The sequence below is a fragment of the Desmodus rotundus genome, chromosome 12 (genome assembly GCF_022682495.2).
Source record: "Desmodus rotundus isolate HL8 chromosome 12, HLdesRot8A.1, whole genome shotgun sequence".
In the NCBI taxonomy this organism is placed as follows: domain Eukaryota; kingdom Metazoa; phylum Chordata; class Mammalia; order Chiroptera; family Phyllostomidae; genus Desmodus; species Desmodus rotundus.
This window is the reverse complement of record NC_071398.1, coordinates 34,716,928-34,738,953: the sequence shown is the minus strand read 5'-3', so window position 1 is coordinate 34,738,953 and position 22,026 is coordinate 34,716,928. Positions and strand designations below refer to the sequence as shown.

The 22,026-nt window shown below is 45.1% G+C and overlaps 1 protein-coding gene across 8 annotated transcripts in view; it reads left to right on the top strand.

Moving 5' to 3' along the window:
- GARRE1 (granule associated Rac and RHOG effector 1) overlaps positions 1–15,963 on the top strand; it is an 82,444-nt gene extending 66,481 nt beyond the window's left edge. For all 8 annotated transcript variants that reach the window (XM_045185396.3, XM_024577381.4, XM_053914722.2 and 5 more), the window contains 6 exons: positions 3,847–3,972; positions 5,103–6,136; positions 9,256–9,421; positions 10,302–10,439; positions 12,788–12,866; positions 13,363–15,963. In XM_045185396.3, the coding sequence (XP_045041331.1) occupies positions 3,847–3,972; positions 5,103–6,136; positions 9,256–9,421; positions 10,302–10,439; positions 12,788–12,866; positions 13,363–13,671 (1,852 nt within the window). In that variant the 3' untranslated portion in view covers positions 13,672–15,963. The remainder of the gene's footprint in view (positions 1–3,846; positions 3,973–5,102; positions 6,137–9,255; positions 9,422–10,301; positions 10,440–12,787; positions 12,867–13,362) is intronic.
- Positions 15,964–22,026: the final 6,063 nt, after the last annotated feature.

The window sequence follows — 22,026 nt, the reverse complement described above, 5'->3', positions numbered from 1 at the left end:
AACCACTTTTATTTTTATTTTAGTCTATTTTTTTAAGAGAGGAGAAGGGAGGAAGAAAGGGAGAGAAACATCAATTGGTTGCCTCTTATATGCACCCCAACCAGGGATCGAACCTGCAACTGAGGCATGTGCCCCAACCAGGAATCAAACCTGCGACCTTTTGCCAGCCAACTGAGCCACACTGACCAGGGCTGAACCATTTTTATTTTTAATTATGTAATTATATTTGTAAACTTACAATAGATAAAGTATTCCTAATTTATTTTAAAACAAAAGCTCCTGCCCTGACTGGTTTGGCTCAGTGGGTGGGACATCATCCCACACACCAAAAGGTTGCGGGTTCAGTTCTCAGTCAGGGCATATTCCTGGGTTGTGGGCCAGGTTCCCAGTTGGGAGTGTGCAAGAGGTAAACGATTGATGTTTCTCTCGCACATCAATGTTTCTCGCCCTCTCTTTCTCCCTTCCTTCCCCTCTCTCTAAAAATAAACAAATAAATTGGAACAAAAGCTCCTACAAATCAGTAAGAAAATGGGCATGGTACATGAACAAGTAAATCAGAAGACGTATGGTCAACAAATACATGAAGTAAATGTATAACCTCACTTAATAAAGAAAAGCAAAGTAAGGAAATAATATGATACCATTGTGTCCATCATGTTAAATTATTTTAGAATAAAAATACTACATTTTGGGCCAGACTGTACAACAACAGGCACAGAAGTTGTTGAATAAATTACACAGCCTTTCTGGAGGGCTGTTTAATATATCATAGGCCTAAAATATCAGATACTGACCTCAGCAGCTCCACAATTCCTCCTGTAGGGATTTATCCTGGTGATATCCATATAAATTCAGCTATAAGTATCAATATCATAGCTTTATCAGTAAGTGGCAAAAATTAAGCATATATCAGAAGACTTTTGCTATTAAAATTACAATGCAAATGAATATTTAATTATATAGAGTATATTTAGCCCTGGCTGGTGTGGCTCAGTGGATTGAGTGCCAGCCTGTGAACCAAAGGTTCCCCAGTTTAATTCCCATGTTAGGGCACATGCCTGGGTTGAGGGCCAAGGCAACCACACATTGATGTTTTGCTCCCTCTATTCCTGTCTCTCTAAAAATAAATAAATAAAATCTTAAAAAATGTATTTAAAGCATGTAGGTAGGAAGAAATAGAGATAATGAAGAACAATGGCACTGTTGGTGCCTGTGTGAACAAAAGTGAGAGCTGGGTAATACAGATCGTATTTAAATCATTTCCCCTTCAATTGTGAGGGTCCAGTGGTAGATCCTGCCCAAAGTTTTAGAACCAGTTGATATATCAAGTAGTGGTTGGCCGTTTACTTCATGTCCCTAAATCCCATCTGTGAGTTTCTCCCCCACCAAAATTTCTAATTTGATTATTCAGATGGTATGCCATTTCCTGAAATGAACAATTATTTATATACATATTTTTATTCCTATCAAACACTAAATTTAAAGCTCACTTTTTGTAAGAGTTTTGTGTTTCCTAATTCTTAATTTGTTTTTCAGTTCAAGTTCTTACTGAAAAATATTTAATTTAACCTGGATTCTCATTTTGAAGAAAACTTGGATATCTGGGTGAATAGAAATAGCTAGTACTGAAATGGTTAACACTTCATTTTACTTCAAAACTGTCTATTTGGTTGATTTCCTTTGTAATTCCTTGTACCTCCATGAAAGACCTTCTAGTCTATGATTCCTTAGAGAGGCTCCCTCTGCTGGTTGCTTTTGGTAAAATACAAAGTTTTCTTTTGTTATTTCTTTCAAATTATGAAATATGTGCTTGTTACAGACAAAATCAAACAGAAGTGATTACTCCACCTTCAGGAAAATGAACTTGTTAGCAAAGTCAATCAAGAATTTATTACATCTTCTGCTGCCAGATTTTTTTTCCGAATGAAGTAATACTTTATTTAGATTTTTAAACTGTCATACTTAAGCTATCCATTTTTCTTTCAACAAATACTTACTAAATACCTGCTATGTGACAGACACTGCCTGGGCTCTGATAATTTCATCATGAGCAAGAAAGACAAGGTCCCCTGCTCCTAACTGATTTGACTTTGTAATGGAGACTGGGAGGAAAGAGCTACTAATAAGCATAAGAGTTAAGTTGAAAAACTGGCAAGTGTATGAAGGGAGTAAGAGTAGAATGATGTCATGTGATACAGAATAACTGAGATAGAGGTGGGTAAGAGAGGCTATTTTGGATGAGGAGATCAGTCATGAAAGGCCTTTTTGAGGATGTGACATTTAAGAGGAGCTGGCCATTCGGAGAGTAGATGGGGAAATAATTCCAGGCAGAAGGAATGGCAAAGGCATGAGGAATAGCCCAGCATGGCTGGAGAGATACAGTTGGTAATGATGATGGGGGTGGGGTGGGAGGTGATTTGTAGAAGCCAAGACTTGCAAGGTCCGTAAGAGAGTTGGGTTTTTATCTAAGAACAGGTAAAGGGTTTTAGGCAAGTCTGAGGAATCTGTGAAAACAATAGATTTAGCCTCTTAAGGGGACTGCTCTCAAGATCGATGAATAAAATAAAAGTGCCAATTTGTTGGTTTTCAGAAAGAGAAATTATCATCACAGGAACTGTATAGTACTCCTTTCTGCACGACCAGCAAATGCTCTCCTTGTTTGTGACCAAGCCAGATCACAAGCAGAAGTTGGCTTGGGAGCACAGAGCAAGTGTGTCCTAATTACAACGATTTCAGGCTGAGGGAATTTGGTACCTGAACCTTGGCCAGGTCCACTGGCCAAGATTCTCTCCCAGGAGTCCAGGGGCTGGTGGGGTATGGTCAGAGTTGCCTTGTTGCCTTTTCCAGTGTTCTTGAAACTGGCCAGCTCACAGTCTCACTGATGTATTTCTCCTCCCAAAGTCATGTTGGAGAGTGCTGTTGTCTTAGGGTAGCTTCAGAAGTGTTGCTCACATGGGAGCCGAGAATTGGGAAAGGATCTGGAGGGCAAAGAAGGTGGTTGGTAAGACTGGTTTGTTTGCTAAAGTGATTAACACAGGGGAGAAATGGGGTGATTGCATGAGAGAGGTCCTTGGGAAAGCCAGAGGGTGGCCTACAGCATTCGGGGAGGTCAGCCTGTGGTAAGAGCAGGGCCTGTGTTCTGCTGGGATGGGAGGGTTTTGCAGGGTATGTCGACAGGGACACAGGTGAGGTGGTGGAATCAGTGTGAGGGGAGATGGAGTAGTTATCATGTTTATGTGTTTCTCAGTTAAGTGAGAGTTGAGATCAGTGGAATGAGCAAGGTGGCAGGGATAGCAAAGCTTTGAGGAGAGAGAGGAGGGGTGAAACAGTTATGTTAGAAAAGGAAAAAGTTAACTTATGGGGAGGGTCATGTTTGTTGCTTACCTGAAATTTACAGTGAGTCCAGGGCACATACTGTGATGGTTTTTTCCCCTCAGTTGACCATCAATTTCTTGAGTACAGGTAGGTGTGAAGTACTGTAGAGGAAGGGAGGGGTAGGGAGGTCATGGAAAGACTTTGCAAAGGTGTAGATGTTGTGCTAGACCACAGAATCTCAGCAGCGTAGGGAGGAAAGGCAGGGCCGGAGCCAGTGTTGGACACTGAGAGGGCATTAGGAACTCTAAATTGTTAGAAATCCATAGATACTCCAGATCCTATTGCTTCCTCCTCCTTTTGCAGAGCAGCAAGGTTCAGTGTTAGCCCTGTCATTCTCTAAATGTTCTTATAATTACTAATTTTTATTTAGTGTAAAAGTACATAAAAATTGTAGCTTTTTGTATGAGGCCTGCTTGAAACACCTTTGTAGAGAAGTGCAGCCCAGACTAACTCAGCGTGGTTTGTGCCTAGGTGCCTGAAAGAAGACCCTGCTACCATGTCCCTGCTGCAAAGAAGCCTGGATCCCGAGAAGACCTTGGGTCTTGTGGATGTGCTCTACACGGCTGTGCTGGACCTCAGCCGCTGGAGGGCAGGGAGGTTGGTGTCCCTGCTGGTCACTTGAATTGGTTTGCATTCAGGTCCACACCAAGGGACAGCGTAACCACATATAGTTTAATGTGTGCTCACGTCACTGATAGTATGTGAGTTCGTGAGACAAGAAAGAAAACTTTTTGGTAACTTTTTATTTTGGAATAATTTCAAACTTACATAAAAGTCATGAGAATAGTCCAGAGAATTGCTCTGTGCCCTTTACTCAGACTGTCCATTTTGTTAACATTTTTGCCTTCATTTGTTTTATCATTTGAGAGTAAGTCCATCTAAAGGATTTTTTAATCCAATTCATATTCTCTTTATGAACTAAGAGCAAAGCAGTGTTTAGAAAATTTACTCATGTCCTGCATGAACTTTTTTTATATCTGAAAGCAGCTGGCAGTTGCAAGATTATCTCTTTGTCATTTGTTAACCTTAGAATAGGTAGGGACCTTAAACATCTAGCCATGTGTCCTCCCCCTTTTCTTAACTTGTGAACTCACAGAGGCCCAGAACAGTGAGGTGGCTTATCCACGGTTGCACCACCCATCACCTACCTAAGCTCCTACCCAGTGCCCTATCCCTGGGGCTCTCTTTCAGCCCTGGAAAAGAATGCTCGGAAATCTTTGGAAGTAACAACCACGTGTTCTTGACACTGTCTGTAAAATTACTTCCAAGGACAACAGTGCTGCCTAGTGTCCCTGAGTCCTGCCCACCCACCCCTTTGTTGTGTAGATTTGTCCATTGTCCCTCTGCTGGATCTGCCAGACCCAGTCTCTGTTTCCAGGCACATTCAGGTCTCTGCCAGTCATGTCCCCCACTCTAGCTGTGCTCTGCTTTCCTGTTCTGAAGTGAAAGAGTTTTGCTCAAACTCCTCAAGCCAGAATCCTGATGTAGTTTTCATAGCGTTATGTTAGACACTGTTGATTTCTTTGTAATAAATGTAGGTAGCAAGTACTTAAATTGTGTTCATGTAAAACTCTCAGATGTTCATTCATTTTTCTATAAAATAAGTGAACCTAATACCAATGTACTGAGATCTCTTTTGTTTTTGAAGTCTTTCTAAGAGATCCATTTCATTGTCTAATTTGTAAATTTGTCTTTTTTTTTTTTTTAATACATTTTTGTTTAAATAGGGAACAAGCTTTACCCTGCATTCAGATCCAGCTCCAAAGGGAGATCTGTGATTTTGGGAACCAGGCTGACCTGCCTTCTGGAAATGGAAACAAACCTTCAGGTGGTCTGCAGAAGACATTCTCCAAACTGACATCCCGGTTCACCAAGAAAGCTTCATGTACCAGTTCTAGCAGCAGCACAAATTATTCCATCCTAAATACACCTTCCAAAAACATCTTCATAGCTGGGTGTTCAGAAGAGAAAGCCAAAATGCCCAGTAATCTTGATTCAAGGTTACAAAGCATTTTGAACATTGGTAATTTCCCTAGAACTATAGACTCTTCACAGTCAGCTCAGAATTCCAGTAATCAAATAGCCAATGGTTTTCTCATGGAGCGACGTGACAACTTTCTGCAAGGGGATGATGTCAAGGACGAGAAGGGTATGAACTTACCAACCGATCAGGAAATGCAGGAGGTGATAGATTTTCTCTCCGGCTTTAACATGGGCCAGTCACATCAGGGCTCCCCATTAGTGACGAGGCGTAACTCTACTGCCACAGCCATGGTGACTGAACAGAAGGCAGGAGCCATACAGCCACAGCAGCCACCACTGCCTGTGCCCCCTCTACCACGGCCACCCCAGACTGGGGCACACACACCTCTGACACCCCAGCCAGGCCTGGCACCTCAGCAGCAGTCCCCAAAGCAACAACAACCCCAAGTCCAATACTACCAACACCTGCTCCAACCCATTGGACCACAGCAACCCCCATCCCAGCCTCGGGCCCCTGGAAAATGGGTGCATGGCTCATCGCAGCAGCCAGCACAGCCCGTTGGAGCGGGTCTGTCTCCTCTTGGCCAATGGCCTGGCATATCTGATCTCAGTTCTGACTTGTACAGCTTGGGTCTGGTGAGCAGCTATATGGATAATGTGATGTCAGAGGTTTTGGGACAGAAGCCACAGGGACCTAGAAATAATACCTGGCCAAACCGTGACCAAAGTGAAGGAGTCTTTGGAATGTTGGGAGAGATTCTGCCTTTTGATCCTGCAGGTATGTGAGCCCCACTACCCACCTCAGGGTTTTAACATAAATGTAATCATTGAGGATTTCATAGGGCCACGCTGCCACAACCTTACTTGTAGGGGAAAGTGACTTTAAAGGCCCTTTCTCACTATTTGATGGCAAATGTGGGGCAGATCTAGCAAGGAAGGAAGCAGTGAGAATGAGGCTGAGAAGGTAAGTAGAGCTCTTTTTCTCAGTGTTACAGAGGACAGGATTGAGGCATAAGAAACGTTACTCGAGTGGCTCAAAGTCCCATCATGCAGGTGGGCCCCAGTCTGGGCCCTCTCATTCATGGGAGCCAAGACAGCTGGCCCTTTATGGGCTACTTTTTCCTGTTCTGTGATTCTTCTTTGCCTAAACTCTAGGTAGGACCTATGAAAGGTGGTAGGGTACCTTCTTACCTTCATAAAATATGGCTTCTCCTGGCCTAGACAGTGTGAAAATACCACCTGAGTTATCTTAGGAAATTAGAAAAAGAACTTAGAAACAAAACAAAAATAAATTAGGAGGAGGCATTAACTAAGGATAAGAACCACAATTACATTGAAAAGAAAAACAGTAAAAATTGTAAATAAATCTAAAAAAAAGGGTCTTTGACACCTAAAACAAAAACAAGAGCAAACTAGGCAAACAACTAGAACAGGAACAGAACCATAGAGATGGAGATCACATGGAGGGGTATCAACAGGAGAGTGGGAGAGGGAGAGGGGGGGAAAGGTACAGAGAATAAGTAGCATAGATGATAGGTGGAAAATAGACAGGGGGAGGGTAAGAATAGTGTAGGAAATGTAGAAGCCAAAGAACTTATAAGTATGACCCATGGACATGAACTATAGGGGGGGAATGTGGGAGGGAGGGGGTGGGCAGGATGGATCGGAGTGGAGGGGGAAATGGGACAACTGTAATAGCATAATCAATAAATATTTTAAAAAAAGGGTCTTTGGAAGACCAATAAAATAGATAAATCAATTTATTATAAACCTGATTAAGAGAGAGCAAAGAGAAACAAGATTATGAAGAATTTACAAACAGCAAATTATAGTGCATCTTACTTAATGAGTATGGATAGATGTGAGAAAATCCAGCAGCGCATAAAAGTAATATGTTACTAAACCTGGTTTACTTCAGGGGTGCAGGGTGGCTCAGTATAAGGAAACTTGCTACTGTCCAGTAATTCATTAGATCAACCAATTACGAGAAAAACTCACATAGCGATAGATGCTGTGAAGACATTTAATAAAAGATAGCAGCAATGCTTAAAAATAAATCCCTCAAGGTAAAACATGAACAAAAGGAAACTCCTTGAATGTAAAAAAGACTACCAAAAGCCAGTAGCAAGCAGCATTTTATATAGTAAAACAAAATTCCAGTTAAAATCTAGACGCAGACGAGGTGGCAGTGTCACTACCAACAGCATGTAACTTTGTCTTGAACTTTCTAGCAAATACACCGAGACAAAAAACAAGGGAAACAAGGTGTGAGCTTTATAGAAGGATAGATTATAAAGCACATCTATTTGCTGGCAATAGAATTGGCAAAAAACCCTCCTAGAATGAATAAGCAAATCTGGTAAAGTGGGTAGATGCAAGATAAATATATAGAAATTAATTTTTTTCTCTTAATTTAGCAAAGGGTATACAGAAGTGAAAAAATATATTTCATTCACAAGGAGAATACTGTGAAATACTGTAAATAAGCATAGTGAATATTTATATAACCACCAGGAGAGGAGATTCCCTAATAAAACAACCCAGCATTAACTGTTAAAGGGCAGAAATGTTTTATGTCTTCTAAAAATTTCAAGCCGCTGCTCATACTTTCTTGTTCTTGCTTTCCTTGGGTGGGTGGATGTGCAAACCCTGTACCCTGCGGCACAGGAACGGCTAACAGTTTGCCTGCTGTGGAGGAGCAAGCCCACCTTGGCACTTGCTGGACCAGGCATGGCATATTTTCTCGATTGCCATAAACAGCCTGTATGTGTTTGATGGCCATGTAATTAAACAGGGTATAGATGATGTTTGGCAGAATTATGTCACTGTTGATACCTGTTGAGACCCAGACAGGCTTTACGTCCTTAGCCTGCAAATCCTACCAGCGTTTCCTTTCTGACCTTTTAAGTCTTTAATGGAGCTTTCTGCAGACCCTGTCCCAAGGGCATTCTACTGGACAGGTGAATCATAGAAGGTACCCTCTGGACAGGCACACACAGCCCCTGGAGGCCTGGCTTGATTCCTGGGACGACCTTGATTTCAGCCCCTACTCTCCAGTCTTGCAGGATGGCCTGGTTTCATGCAGTGCTCCTGCGGTAGTGCCCTGAGAACAAGCTAACAATGGGACTGTGCTTTAGTGTCTTTCCCAACCTGAAGCTAAAATGTACACACTGTTGAGTCATACTCAGTTTGTAACCCATAGATGTTTTTCTGCCATACCTTTTTGTTTGACTGACTCTCTCTCTCTCTCAATACTTTCTGTGCTGTTTTTTCTCCCACTTTTATTTCCCTGCACATCCTTACTCAGCTCTGTCCAGTGTGTTTCCAGCCATCTCTTAACACTTTCTGAAATTTCATGTTATTCATTTCTTACTATCTTCAGACTGTTGCGTAGGTTTCCCACCCATTATCCAGGAAAATACTGGATCAGAGTTGGGCCCGAGTGGGAATGGCATATGTTCTCTATCTGACTGATCCTGATGCTTTGATAACTTCCAGGCTATCAGTTGGCTGAAGTCATCATCTGATTTTCCAAGTTGTCATATACATAGCATTAGACCTTAGAAATTTTTGAAGTATGTGTCTTTAATATTTAGTCATGGATAAAACACAGCTTTTGTGTTCTGTTTTTCTGTCTTCCGTTCACATTGATCGTGCCTGTCCTGGGCATAAGCCTTCCTGACAGTCCCTATGCGTATATCCTGTGTGAACTTCAGATCTGTGCGCCGCAGGCCCCATCTCACCACTGCAGACTGCTAGGCAGATCCTGCAGCCAACGGTGGGCCTTAGGCCTGGCAGTTCCTCACCATTTTTCACTGTGTATGTGACCAGCACATCCTCAGAAGGTAGTAAAGGAAACAAGGCTCCAAACCCTGTTAATCCTTTGTCTTAACACAGTGGGTTCAGACCCCGAGTTTGCACGCTATGTGGCTGGAGTGAGCCAGGCAATGCAGCAGAAGCGGCAGATCCAACATGGTCGCCGCCCAGGCAACCCCCGGGGACATTGGCCACCCATGGACGATGCCCATCGGACCTGGCCTTTCCCAGAGTTCTTCACAGAAGGGTGAGTGCTGGGCGTGGCAGTAAAGCCGAGTTTGGGATCTGGGTGTTCCCCAGGTGGCCTTTGTGCACTCTCACCACAATCGAATTCCAAGCCTGCGTGTGGGAGTGACACATGGTCAGACCTTCAGGGCTCCAGCTTCTGATTAACTGTGGGATGCTAGGTGGCATTATGTGTCTCTGTAAACACACCACTGGTGTAAAATTGATTTTCAAGACAGACTTCTCTGCCCTAGACAAGGATCTTATTTGTAAAGTAGCTGCACATTTAACATAATCTTTATGCTGAATGAGCATGGCTGTGAATCCTGTGGGATTTATGAAATGTGACCCTTAAGCCTACAAAAGGCAACGGTCGATGGTTCAGACTCCAATATATGGGGAGAATTGTGGATTTCTATCATTTAACACAACTGGGGATTGATTTTGCACATCACTGTTGCTACCCAGTTAATAAATCTGGGTAGCTGAAGACCACCTCAACTTTCTGTTTGCTCTAAAATGAATTTCATATGTAAATCACAGTCTTCTGGGAGGAATAAAGGGCAATGACACAGATGTATTACAGTCGACCCTTGAACAACACGGGTTAGCAACATCAACCCACCGTGCACTCGAAAATCCGTTATGTATGGATGGATTCCGGAGCATGGATTGAAAATACAGTTGGCCTTAAACAAGACAGGTTTGAACCGTGCAGGTCCACTTACACGCAGACCTGCTTACAAGAGACAGGAAACCACTGTTTGATTGTGAGCTGAATGCAGGGTAAAGACTGTTTTTTTAGAGCTTGGGTGGGGGGTGGGGACTGGCCTCAGGTTGTCCAGCCAGTGTCCAGGCTGGCTAGAGGAGGCCTGGGACCAGCTTCTCTCTTTGGCTTTCAGGGATGGCCTGCACAGTGGCTGGTCAGGTACTCAGGGAGACTCAGCCAGCTCGAGCGATGAGACGTCTTCTGCCAACGGAGACAGCTTGTTCTCCATGTTTTCAGGGCCTGACCTCGTTGCTGCTGTCAAGCAGAGAAGGTATGAAGAGATTCCTAAATCACAGGACAGAGGGGAACATGAATGTGATCCATAGCTTATTCCTCTGGGAAGCTCGGGAGCCCCATTGTCCCCAGTTGGCCTTGTGTTGGAAAGGAAGAGGGCCTTTTCTGGCAGTGTCTTGCTGAGGCCTCTGTGGGACCACCACACAGACTTATAGTCCAGATGACTTAACATTAGGTTGAATTTTTGCTGGCAGAACAGTCTCATGCTAGTGGTAGCCAAAAAATGCCAGTATGTCAGACAAGGGGAGGGTTCTGAGACAGGATCTGCTGCTATTGGTCTGTGCCTTGGCAGCTCTTTGTGTTGGGGGAGCAGGACCAGGGCGACTCAGTCCTAGTCAGGACTCACCGACAGGCGTCGCAGCCCCAAACAAAGACTTGGCCCAGACTGACCCTCAGTTTCTTTGTCAAAGGTGGATCTGCATAAAATGACGTTTGAATGGTATTTTGAAATTGAATAAAATAGTAACGTAGTATGTTCAGATCTAAGAATTTTTCAGAAGTAGTCACAAATTAAAATGGAGGAAGCTGAGGACCAGAGGTGGCAGTCTAAAGGATGTGGGCAGAAAGTAGCATGCAGGGCTGCCTGGGTCTCAAGTCATGCTGTGGAGGGGAAAGAGAGGCCAGGTCTCATGGCCTTTGTGTGACGGGGTCAGGCTTTTATGGATGAGCAGAGGGGAGTAGGTAGATGAAAAGGGAAGGGCACTTGAGTCAGGGTGCACAGAGTAGTCACAGTTGTGACAGAAGCAGTTGCTAATACAAGCTAGAGTGCTTTCTGTGTGCTGGGCCCTGGGTAAGCATTTTTGTACATTTTCTCAGTCAATTCTCATACCCACTATATTTTATATTCATATTTATATGCTAGAACTACCATAACAAGGTACCATAGACTAGTACTAAATTTTTGTATTTAAACAACAAAAATTTATTTTCTCACAATTCTGGAGGCTGGAAATCTAAGATCAACATATCAGGAGGGTTGGTTTCCTTCAAGGCCTCTTTCCTTGGTTTGCAGGTGGCCCGTATTCTCCCTGTGTCCTCACATCGTCAGCCCTGTGTGTGTGTGTGTGTGTGTGTGTGTGTGAGTGTCCTAATCTCTTTTTATGAGGACACCAGTCATATCGGATTAGAACCCATCCTAATGACTCATTTTAACTTGTTTAAATGTCTTATCTCTGAATACACCTGTAGTATGAGGTACTTACTGGGAGTTAGGAATTCAACATATGAATTGAGGGGTCAACATACGAATTGAGGAAGGGGTGACACAATTCAGCCCATAGCAACCACCTTATTATTATATAAGTATTGTTTTACTCCCAATTAACAGGTGAAGAAACTGAGGCTTAGTTAAAATCATTCATTCATCCATTCATTCATTCATTGGCAACTATCCTATACCAGGGAGACACTGGTGATGTACCAGCAAACAAAATAAAGTGCTCTTCCTTGTGGAATTTATATTCTATTGCAGGAAGGCAGATTTTTTTTTTTAAAGGGTCAGATTGGATTAGATGCTGTGAAGAAAAATAAAGCAGGGTGTGAGGGCAGAGAGTGTAAGGGATAGGTGGATTTTTCTGTTCAGAATGAGAGTCAGGGAGGCCTCTGATGAGCAAAAAGCTGAACACAGTGAGGGAGCAACGGATGAGATATTGGGAGAGAGAAGAATCAAGGATGATAGGCAAGTTTTTGGCCTAAGCATCTATCTATGTGAAAGGGGGCTCCATGCACCAGGATTGGGAGGACTGCAGGGGCAGCAAGGTGGAGCCAGGGGTGGAGTTTAAGACTTCTGTTTGAGATGGGGGAACTTGTAAAGGCTGTCAGACATCCAAGAAGGCACCTGCAGCACCGCCTCTGCAGAGACTGCCGTCTGCATGCAGGAGCGCTGACAGACCGATTGACCTGGCTCTAGGCCTGCCACATCCTGCCCTTTTCATTTAACATTAAAACACATGTGTTCATGTCATGGGAAACTTAATAGCTTTTTAGTTTTTAGTCACATATCCACACTGCATGGTAAATAATCAGTATCTGTTGAATAAATTAACAAAAGGCCAGAGCTGGTAGACTCACGTCAGCTAAAACAGCTAGTGCCTGTCCTCATGCCTGGCACCCCTACCCTACCCCACCCCAGCCGTGTGATGGCTTGCAGGAGTATAGCACTTGGTGGTGACTCACCTTATCCCCCTGCACACTGTGTACCCAAGCCCCCACCCCTCATCTAGAACCAGTGCCCCAGACGCCAGAGCCAAGTGGGTAGGGTGTCCCCTGGAAGTAAGCTGGGCAGGAAGCCCGGCAACCAGTGCACTGAGCTCTCGGTTCTTTCAGGAAACACAGCAGTGGAGAGCAGGAGACCAGCACGCTGTCCTCACCACCTCTTCTCACCACAGTGGAGGACGTGAATCAGGTATTGTGGGCTCTGCTCTGGCTACAGAAGGCTGGCTCTGGGATAGAGACCATGAGCAGGATTCCAAAGCTGAAGTTTTAAGAGGACCTCAGAGAAATGATGGATTCTTGCTTGTGATGAACAACTTTTTTCCCCGTGATTCTGTCTCAGTGATTAGCCAGCTCAGCTGACTTAGAGCCACATGTAGAGGAAGCTCTGGAACTGTGCTGTCCCATAGGATGGCCACTAGCCACATGCAGCTGTTTGAAATGAAATTGAATATAAAAATTGAGTTCTTCAACTGCACTAGCATAACTAGGGAGTGGCTACTGTACTGAACATTGTGGACAGAACATTAATGTCACTGCGAGTTCTGTGGGACAGTGCTGTTCCAGGGCTGTGGGAGAGGGAGAGGCTCTCACCCTGCCTCCTAGGTGAGAATCGGACCAGGGACTAGGGAGGTGGGAAGGATGATAAATTGCCAGAATGCCACTAAGAATCTTCTTCTGTCTCTCAGGATAACAAAACCAAAACGTGGCCACCCAAAGCACCCTGGCAACACCCTTCTGCACTGCCCAGCACACTGCCCAGCCCAAGTGCACCACTCTATGCAGTCGCCAGCCCTGGCAGCCAGTGGAATGACACCATGCAGATGCTGCAGTCCCCGGTGTGGGCTGCGACCAGCGAGTGCAGTGCCGCCTCCTTCACCTACGTTCAGACCCCACCGCAGCCCCCACCCCCACCAGCACACAAGACAGCACCCAAGGGCTTCAAAGCCTTCCCTGGGAAGGCTGAGCGCAGGCCGGCCTACTTGCCCCAGTACTGACCAGGCCAGCCTGCCTGCCTGCCCAAAGCTGTTGGGGCCAGTGTCCCCATCCCAGAGCTGACTAACTAGCACCATCCCCCCAGAGGACCAGTGCACCCCTGTCCCAGGCAGGGATCCTGGGGGATGGGAGTGGTTGGCAGCTCCAAGTCTGTAAGGCCTTGCTTCTCAAACTTTGGAGGCATCAGAGCCCTGGAGGGCCAGCTAAGACAGGTCTCTGACTCTCCTCAGGGAAATGCTGGGATCTTTGAGCTTAATAAGCACTTCGGGTGATTCTGATGCAGTTGGGTCATAGGCCACACTCTGAGAAGTACGGCTCTCAAGTTTGTAGTCCCACTTTGTTTGCTGCAAAGGCATCAGGCCTGAAGTCCAACTGCAAAACTGACCATTCTTCTGAAACCTTCCCTCTCCTAACATACTGAGTGATGACCACAGTAGTCATGGAATTTAGAGCTATTTTTCATAGAGATTTTTAGTTAAAACATCTCCTCCCTAAAATGCATTGAAGTTTTTAAAATAACAAATATAGTGGCTGGAGATTTGTTCAACACTATTTTTATTTAAGCTTATAGAAAATGGGCAACATATAGAATATTTGTGATCAGAAGCAATCACCTGGGTTTTCTGTGCATGTGGGCAGTCCTTCACCACCCCAGCAGCACCCAGGGGTTGCAGCCTTTATCAGATTTACAAAAGCAACATCATAAAACTATTGGAGGCTTGTGTGGTGCACGAAGAGGAGTCAGCCGGCTGCTGTCTGTGTGGGATAGAGATACACCTGTTGCCCTCAGATCCTGGTGGCCGGAGGCGTCAGTACCGTTTCAGATGTAGGGGGTGGCGGGGGCTGCACAGAGACACCTGCATGTGAAATTGCAGTAACTTTTGTGAGCTGGCTCAAGACAAACCAATTAAGATGTAGATAGGAATTAATTTAAAGTATTTTCTTTAAAAAAAAAAAAAAACCCGCGTCATTTTCAGTTAACATGTGCCATTATATAGATAACATCCTGTGGATTTAGGGATATTTTCCAGCCAGAATGGATCCAGAAGAATTGAATGGTGCTTAAATTGAGAAATAATAATAAATATATCTATATAGAATAGATATCCCACTGTATATTAATTGAGGTTACAGAAGTTCTTTATATAAAACTTATTTAAATTTTTCATATTTCATCTTTGAAAAAGTCTAATTGAGAAAAATCCATAATATTTTCTGGTATGAAAGTTTGACAGTATTAATATTTTTTTTATATTTTCTTAAGTCATTAAACCATTTTAATATATGTTAACTACTAATAAATGGTTTATTCTTTCTAACTCCATATAACCTTTTCCAGCAAAGATTGTAATAACACATTTATGTTCTCATTTTTCTACAGATATAAGTAAATTTATATTTAAAAATACCAAAAAAGAAAATATATATATATATATATGTATGTATGTATGTATGTATGTATACACACTAAGTATAGAGGGCCCTTAGGGTGTGTGAGCCCAACCATCTGACTTTCTAGTACTGTGTTGCCAGGCTCTTTCCAGGCCTCGGGTGTTGTCTTGTGCTGTGTGGAGATGCCATTGCTGCCTGTACTTATGATCCTTTCACCGTGGGTTCTGAACATTCACCTCACCATGTTTACAGAGAACTATTTTGTACATAGACTTTTTCAGGCACGTGCTTTGCACCAACCCTGCGTGGCTCTTGTCTGTGTTAGCTGTCACAGTGTGTGCACTAATCTCCGTTGAAATTGTTTGTAGCTTTCAACTTGTAAGATAGTTTCCTATTTCCTTCAATAATGTGTCCACAGTACCCCGTATTTCAAGTTCTGTTATACTGAAGTATCCTTGTTTTAATAGTGCCTGCCCAAGGCCTCACCCTGGTCAGAGGTCAGTCCTTGATGCCCCAGCGCAGCTGACATCAACATTGCTGATTGTCCCGTTCTAGTCTGTTTTTCTTAGACATTTGTAATTACATCTCCATGGGCTGTGAGACTGTGTGAAGCTGTTTGTGTGGTTTCCTGGTAGGTGCTGTGTTGTCAGCACCGCCTTGCTCTGAACACTGGCAATTCCAGGTGCTGCGTTTGGCAGAGGAGTCTCTCCTAAGCGCGTGTGTGCGTGTGTGAGTGTGAGTGTCCTTTGCGTGGCCGGGCATGGCTGCCTTGCTCAGGCATCAGCAGGATGTTGTATGAATAGTTAACGCTTCCAAACTGGAACTCTACATTTTGTATCTTACTTTTAAAGCTCCTATAAGTAAATTAACTATTGGCTTTATTAAAAATATACATTTAATAATATATTTTGTATGTCTGTTTGAAGTGAACTGCAACAGACACCATGTCAAAAGCCCTGCCTGACTCATTACTTTGAAAAGCTGCACCTGAGTTGGTTTTTAGGTCAACCCGTCATTTGACTAAGACCTGGAAAGGGGAAAGACCCCGGAGGGTATAGGATGAACTGGGGTGGGTGAGCAGGAAGCAAGACAGCCTACCACACCTCTCCTACTGGCTTCCCTAAGGCCAACACTGAGGCCCCTGTGTGGGCAGACCCAGTGTCTTCACCAGGAAGGATGCGAGCTCTCTCCCTGGGTAGTGGTCTGTCAACACCCACACTCCACCAAGCGTGTGCTGTCAGCTGCCCAGGCAGCCTTTCCAAGGAGCAGACCTGGGGATGAAATCTCCCACCCTCCTCCAAGGACCCTGTATCTGGCAGAGACCCTCCCTCAAAGGGACAAAGAAGACTAGTCCCACTAGATGACACCACCCTGCTAACCAGAAGAAAAGATTGTACATTGGGAACCACAACTAGAACTTAGGAAAACAGTATGTGAACATTCATGTATAATCTAAGTACCACTCACACTTCTTTCTGCTGAGATTCCCAGAAGCTCAGCATGTGGACCTGCACCTCAGGACAAGGTTGCTTAGTAACAGCCATGTTGCGTGAGTATGTTAAGGAAAGTTCATATTCAAAGCTCGCTGGAAAAAACACATTCATCCAAGCACGTTCCTATTTAACATGACTACCCAGTGCCGATTCACAACAGTGGTGGAAATAGGAGTCTTGTAGCCCTGGCATGTGCTGGATGGGTGGGGATGGAAGCAGAACAGGTGTTATATCTGAGTCCCTAGAGGATCCTTGGAGGGCTCAGCCCAGCTGAGAAATAGTGGAAGACACAGGGCCGGTGAGATCCTTGTGAGGCTGTGATGGGGGACCCCGGGGGAGGGGGCGGTGTCCAGCTCTAGAAGTGTAGCTAAAATGCCAAATGGCAACCATGGCCCTGGGAGGGGATGGCCCACTGTACTGTGGCCCCGTTCGTGATCCACTTGCTGATCTGGAGAGAATGAGGAAACAAACTATTCCGATGGCCAGCTCCTTACCTGCCTAAAAGCCCTGCATGTGAACAGCGTGCCTAGCAGACTCCCAACCATGTGCCTGGGAATAAGGAAACTCCTGCAAGTACACATAGCTAGCCTTATGCTTCCGCAAGGGTAGACTGGCTGGGCCCAGGCTTGTGTGCATCTGCAAGGGGACTGGATGTGGCTTTTATTGGAAATGAGTTGGGGATGTGGGTTGAGGAGGAAGGGTTGAGGAGTGTCACGTTCATTTCAAAATTTATTAATGTCACCTAGGAGCCAAGGCTGCAAAGGACATGCAGTCTCTGCCCTAAAACTCAGTCTTTTAAGGGAGACAACCCCATCTTTCCCATCAAATGTCCATCCACCAGGTTTCTTGGGCAGAAGTCCTAGAAGACAGTCTTGATTTTCTTTACTCTCCTCATTCAATTAATCAGGAAGCCCTATGAGTATCTTTACATGCATTTAAATTCTACCATGCTCTTATATCTCCATTGCTGTCAACCTGGTCCTCACCCAGTTCCTCGGTTCCTGCTCTCCCTCTTTGGCCTCAGGTTTTCCTTACACCCCCTACTACCTCCACATCACCTTGCCTGGTGGGGTGCCTGCCTGCCTGTAGCTCCCTGGACTACTCCCTGCTCAAGGCCTCTCCATCAGTTCCCTTGGGCCAGGGCCCAGCCTCTACCCAGCTTTGTTTTTCGTTACGGCAATTATCATTCCTCTGGAACCATGGGTTTACATTTATTTGTCCCTCACTAGAACCAAGGCTTCATGAGAGGAAGGAGCAAGTCACTCATGGCCACAAGTCCAAGGTGAAAAACAAAAGGAAGCAACCCAGACAAAAAGGAGGTGTTGCTGGGGCCAGAGGCAAAATATAACATGGAGCAGAAAAGTAAAGCTAGATTTAAGATTAAATTGTCTTTCATTTGGGACTAAAATACATGCTGACCAGAGTGTGTACTACAGTCACAAGGCCAGAATGACATTAGGAATTGTGGATAGGACTCAGTAGCCCTTTTATAAGTACAGTTTTTTTATTTTCGTGGAAACCCACGCCAGTGCGCAGCGGGGAAGTTTTTTTTAAGACCTAACAATGGATTCACACAGAAAACCTGGACTAACATCCCAAAGCATCGGGGTTACAATTACACAAGACGAGTTCCAGATCCCCGAGGGCGCTGACGCCCCCTTGCGTATCACACCTCGCGAGCGCGCGTCCATCCTCACGCAGAGCAAGCGCACATGCGTGCACACATCCACCCCAAACGTGCGAACAGAGGCGTTTGCAAGAGTGCGTCTCTGCAGCCCAGCTCCCAACTGGGCTCGGGGACATGCGCACAGGTGCGCTGCGGACGTGCGAGCCTACCAGCAGACACGTGCGCACCCCCGCCCCTCACCTACCCGGATCCCCGCCTTCCCCCAGTGTAGAGATGTGCGCACCGCCAGAAGCTGCGGGGAGTTCTAGGGAGACGCGGTGCCCTAGCCCTCGCCTGCTCACTGTGACTCAGCATCCCCAGTGGGTGCGCCTATCCGGAACAGGAGCAACTCATGAAAATTAATCGGGGTGGATCCCCTCGCGCCCAACTTTCCGCGGGCCTCTTCAACTCAGACTGCAAAACCACTTCCCCTCCCCACCCCCTCAGCCCCTCAGCCCCCCCCCCCCCCCCGCCGCCTCCGCCTTTACCCGGTGATCCCCTGGTCTCCAGATCCTGCCTCTGTCCAATGACCCCAAATTAAGGGCTGACTTAAGTGCCGATGCCTCAGTTTCCCCATCTGTACAACAGGGATCTTGTTTGGAACATTGTCCACCACAGGCTTAGCAAGCTCTAATTTCGCAAATTTGCGGTGGTAGCCAATTGGTTTTCCAAGACTGTGCTAGGCTCTGAAATTAATCCTTATCGAGGGTTAAGACTGTCCCTGGATTTTCTAATTTGCCCCTACTTTCAGGTCCACCCTCCCATCCACTCCTCTCTCCAGGGTCAGACCTGCTGAAGACACGTGAAGGTGTCTGGCGCTGAAGCAGGGTCTCTTGAACTTTGTGAGCCAGGTTTTTTGTTTTTTGTTTTTTCCCCCCAGATGTGGTTAGTCAGCCCCTGGTCGGGGCACATAAGACCCCTCGGAGCTGGGATTCTGAACCCCAAGCTCTAAGATTTGCAGACCTGGCTTTGCACAACATGTGATGCTGATTGTGGTGATGGTGGTAGAAAACAGTAGGTTTCACTTTTGTCAGAATATGATTACTTCACACTGATATTTTTGCAAGTTAGAGATCCCACTCCACTCTCTAAGACTTGATCAGAAAAGTTCCACCCTCACTCCAGTCAATGACTGATCACTCTCCCACATACTGCACCTTCCTTGGTGGGTTTCTCCTTACTTCCCTGCACAGATGCTGAGACCTGTGCCAAGGGGAGCAATGTGGATGCAGTGTGGCTGGATTCTCCTATCTCTCTGCCTTTGCCATGCTGCTGTCCTTTCTGTTTGAGATACCATTCTTGGCCATTTCCACTTGTAAAATTCTACCCCATCAATCAGAGCCCTAATTGATGTTAAAACAAAACTGGGATGATGGGGAATGGCACACAGAACAGGGTTTTGTTTTTTAATATTTTATTTATTTATTTTTAGAGAGAGGGTAAGGGAAGGGGAGAGAGAGAGAGAGGGAGAGAAACAGAGAAACAACAGTGTGTGGTTGCCCCTCATGCTCCCCCAACTGGGGACCTGGCCTGCAGCCCAGGCATGTGTCCTGACTGGGAATCAAACCTGTTACCCTTTGCTTCACAGTCCGGCACTCAGTCCACTGAGCTGTACCAGCCAGGGCAGACAGGACAGGGTTTGATTAAGAACAGAGCTCAGTAATCAGGCAACTGTGGTTTGATTTTCTACTTAGTAGCAGAGAGGCTGTTTTCAGATTTCTTAACGTGTCTGTCAAATGGGGAGGAACATAGGGCTGCTTTGAAGGTTGCATAGGAGAAAATTTAGCACAGAGCTCTTGCACAGAGTAAACTGGCAGGAATAGTAACCATTGAAAGACTAATAGCTTTCAATCAATAACGATCTTCTTTTGTCTGCTCCTTTTTGTGTTTTCTGTCTTTAACTACTGTGATTTAAGACCCCCCAGGTAGGAACCTAGTGTTTTGCTAATGTATAGAATCTATGTAACTTTAGAATTTCAAAGTACAATATTAAACCTAAAATATTATGGGGGAAATCCAGAATAATTGAAGCTGCTGGGAACCACAGAGACCAAACTTCTGAAGATGTACATAAAGGAATGTCAAAAGATGTAACCTTCAAAAAGGCACTAATCAGAGGCCTCATCTCCTGCCTCTTCTTCAGTACCCAAAGCTGCTCCTATGGGTTTTGGTGGATGAGAGAGGATACTGGAGAAGACAAAGCAGTGGCCAGGTGAACACCCATAAAACCTTTGGAAAGACTTGGAGTTGTAAATGAAGCTCAGCTCAAAACATGGCACCACTGAGAGAAATCACTGATTCAGACAGAGGTGTGAATCACCTCTTCAGACAGAGGTGGCCCAGCGCAGAAACTTGGGCCCTGTGAGGTTCACTCTGACATCTCTTAGGGGGTCATTCTCTCCATTGTTTTCCTTGACACCAGGAATTGAACCTCAGGTTTGTCCTTTCAAAAAGGCAACTTAAACTACACAAATCTGAGAGTTATGCCCTGGCTGGGTTGCTCCGTTGGTTGGAGCATCATCCTGTACACCCAAAAGTCACAAGTTTGATTGCCAGTCAGGGCACATATGTGAGTGGCGCATTCGATCCCTGGTCAGATCCCCAATCGGGGCACATACAAGAGGCAACCCACCGATCAATGTTTCTGTCTCAAATCAATGTTTCTCTCTGTCTCTTTTCCTCTCTCCTAAAATCAATAAACAGCTCTAACTGGTGTGGCTCAGTGGGTTGGGCGTTATCCTGCAAACTGAAAGGTTACTGATTCAATTCCCAGTCAGGGCACATGCCTGGGTTTGAAGCCAGGTCCTGGTTGGGAGCGTGCGAGAGGGAACCAACTGATTGATGACTCTCTCACACATTGATGTTTCTCTTCCTCTCTTTCTCCCTCACTTCTCTTTCTCTAAAAGTAAATAAATAAAATCTTTAAAAAATGAAATCAACAAACATGTCCTCAAGTGAGGATTTGAAAAAAAAAAAAGCTGGGAGTTTCGCCCCAGCTGGTGTGGCCCAGTGGGTTGAGCCTAGGGGTCACCAGTTGGATTCCCAGTCAGAGCACATGCCTGGGTCATGGGCCAGATCCTCAGTGGGGGGCACACAAGAGGCAACCAATTGATGTATCTCTTGCACATTGCTGTTTCCCTCCCTCCCTCCCCCCTCTCTAAAAATAAAGTCATTAAAAAATATATATAAATAAATAAAATTAAAAAAAAATACAAGTTAAAAGAAGCTGGGAGTTTCTGGGGCTGCCACCAGGGTCACAGAAAAAGACCCTTTTTGGCTGACTTAGGTCATGTGTTCATCTCCGATGCAATCAAGGAGTCAGAGGAAGAAACACAAGGGTGGAGGTAGTGATTTTGGACAAAGACAAGAGATGTGCATCATAGTCACCAAAACCAGCCTACTAGAAAAAGGAGTCAGTGTGTTGGGCTAGAAGTCATTCAAGGAATCATAAGGCAAGTGGATGATATGCAGTGGCTACTGAGACTGGATGAGGTTCTGTTCTGAAACACAGGGCTTAGGGGTGGGAGTGCCGTTCTGTGCAGACAAGTAAAACTGGCTTGGGTGGGAAATTCTGCTTGGAGTGTTTCTCATGCACTGTAGCAGAACAGATGCTATTGAGCGCTGCCACGGTTGTGCTGGATATGGGAAGCTCAGTTACATCTCAGAGCCAGTAGTTGATCCGAAACTCCTCTGAGTAAATAAGGGTCATGTGGACAGGGCTGTTCCCTGCAAAGTCCTGTGACCCCTCATTTCTTCAGTTTTTAACCCCTCTCTATTTTTCTTGTTCATCTTTAGGACCCCAGATC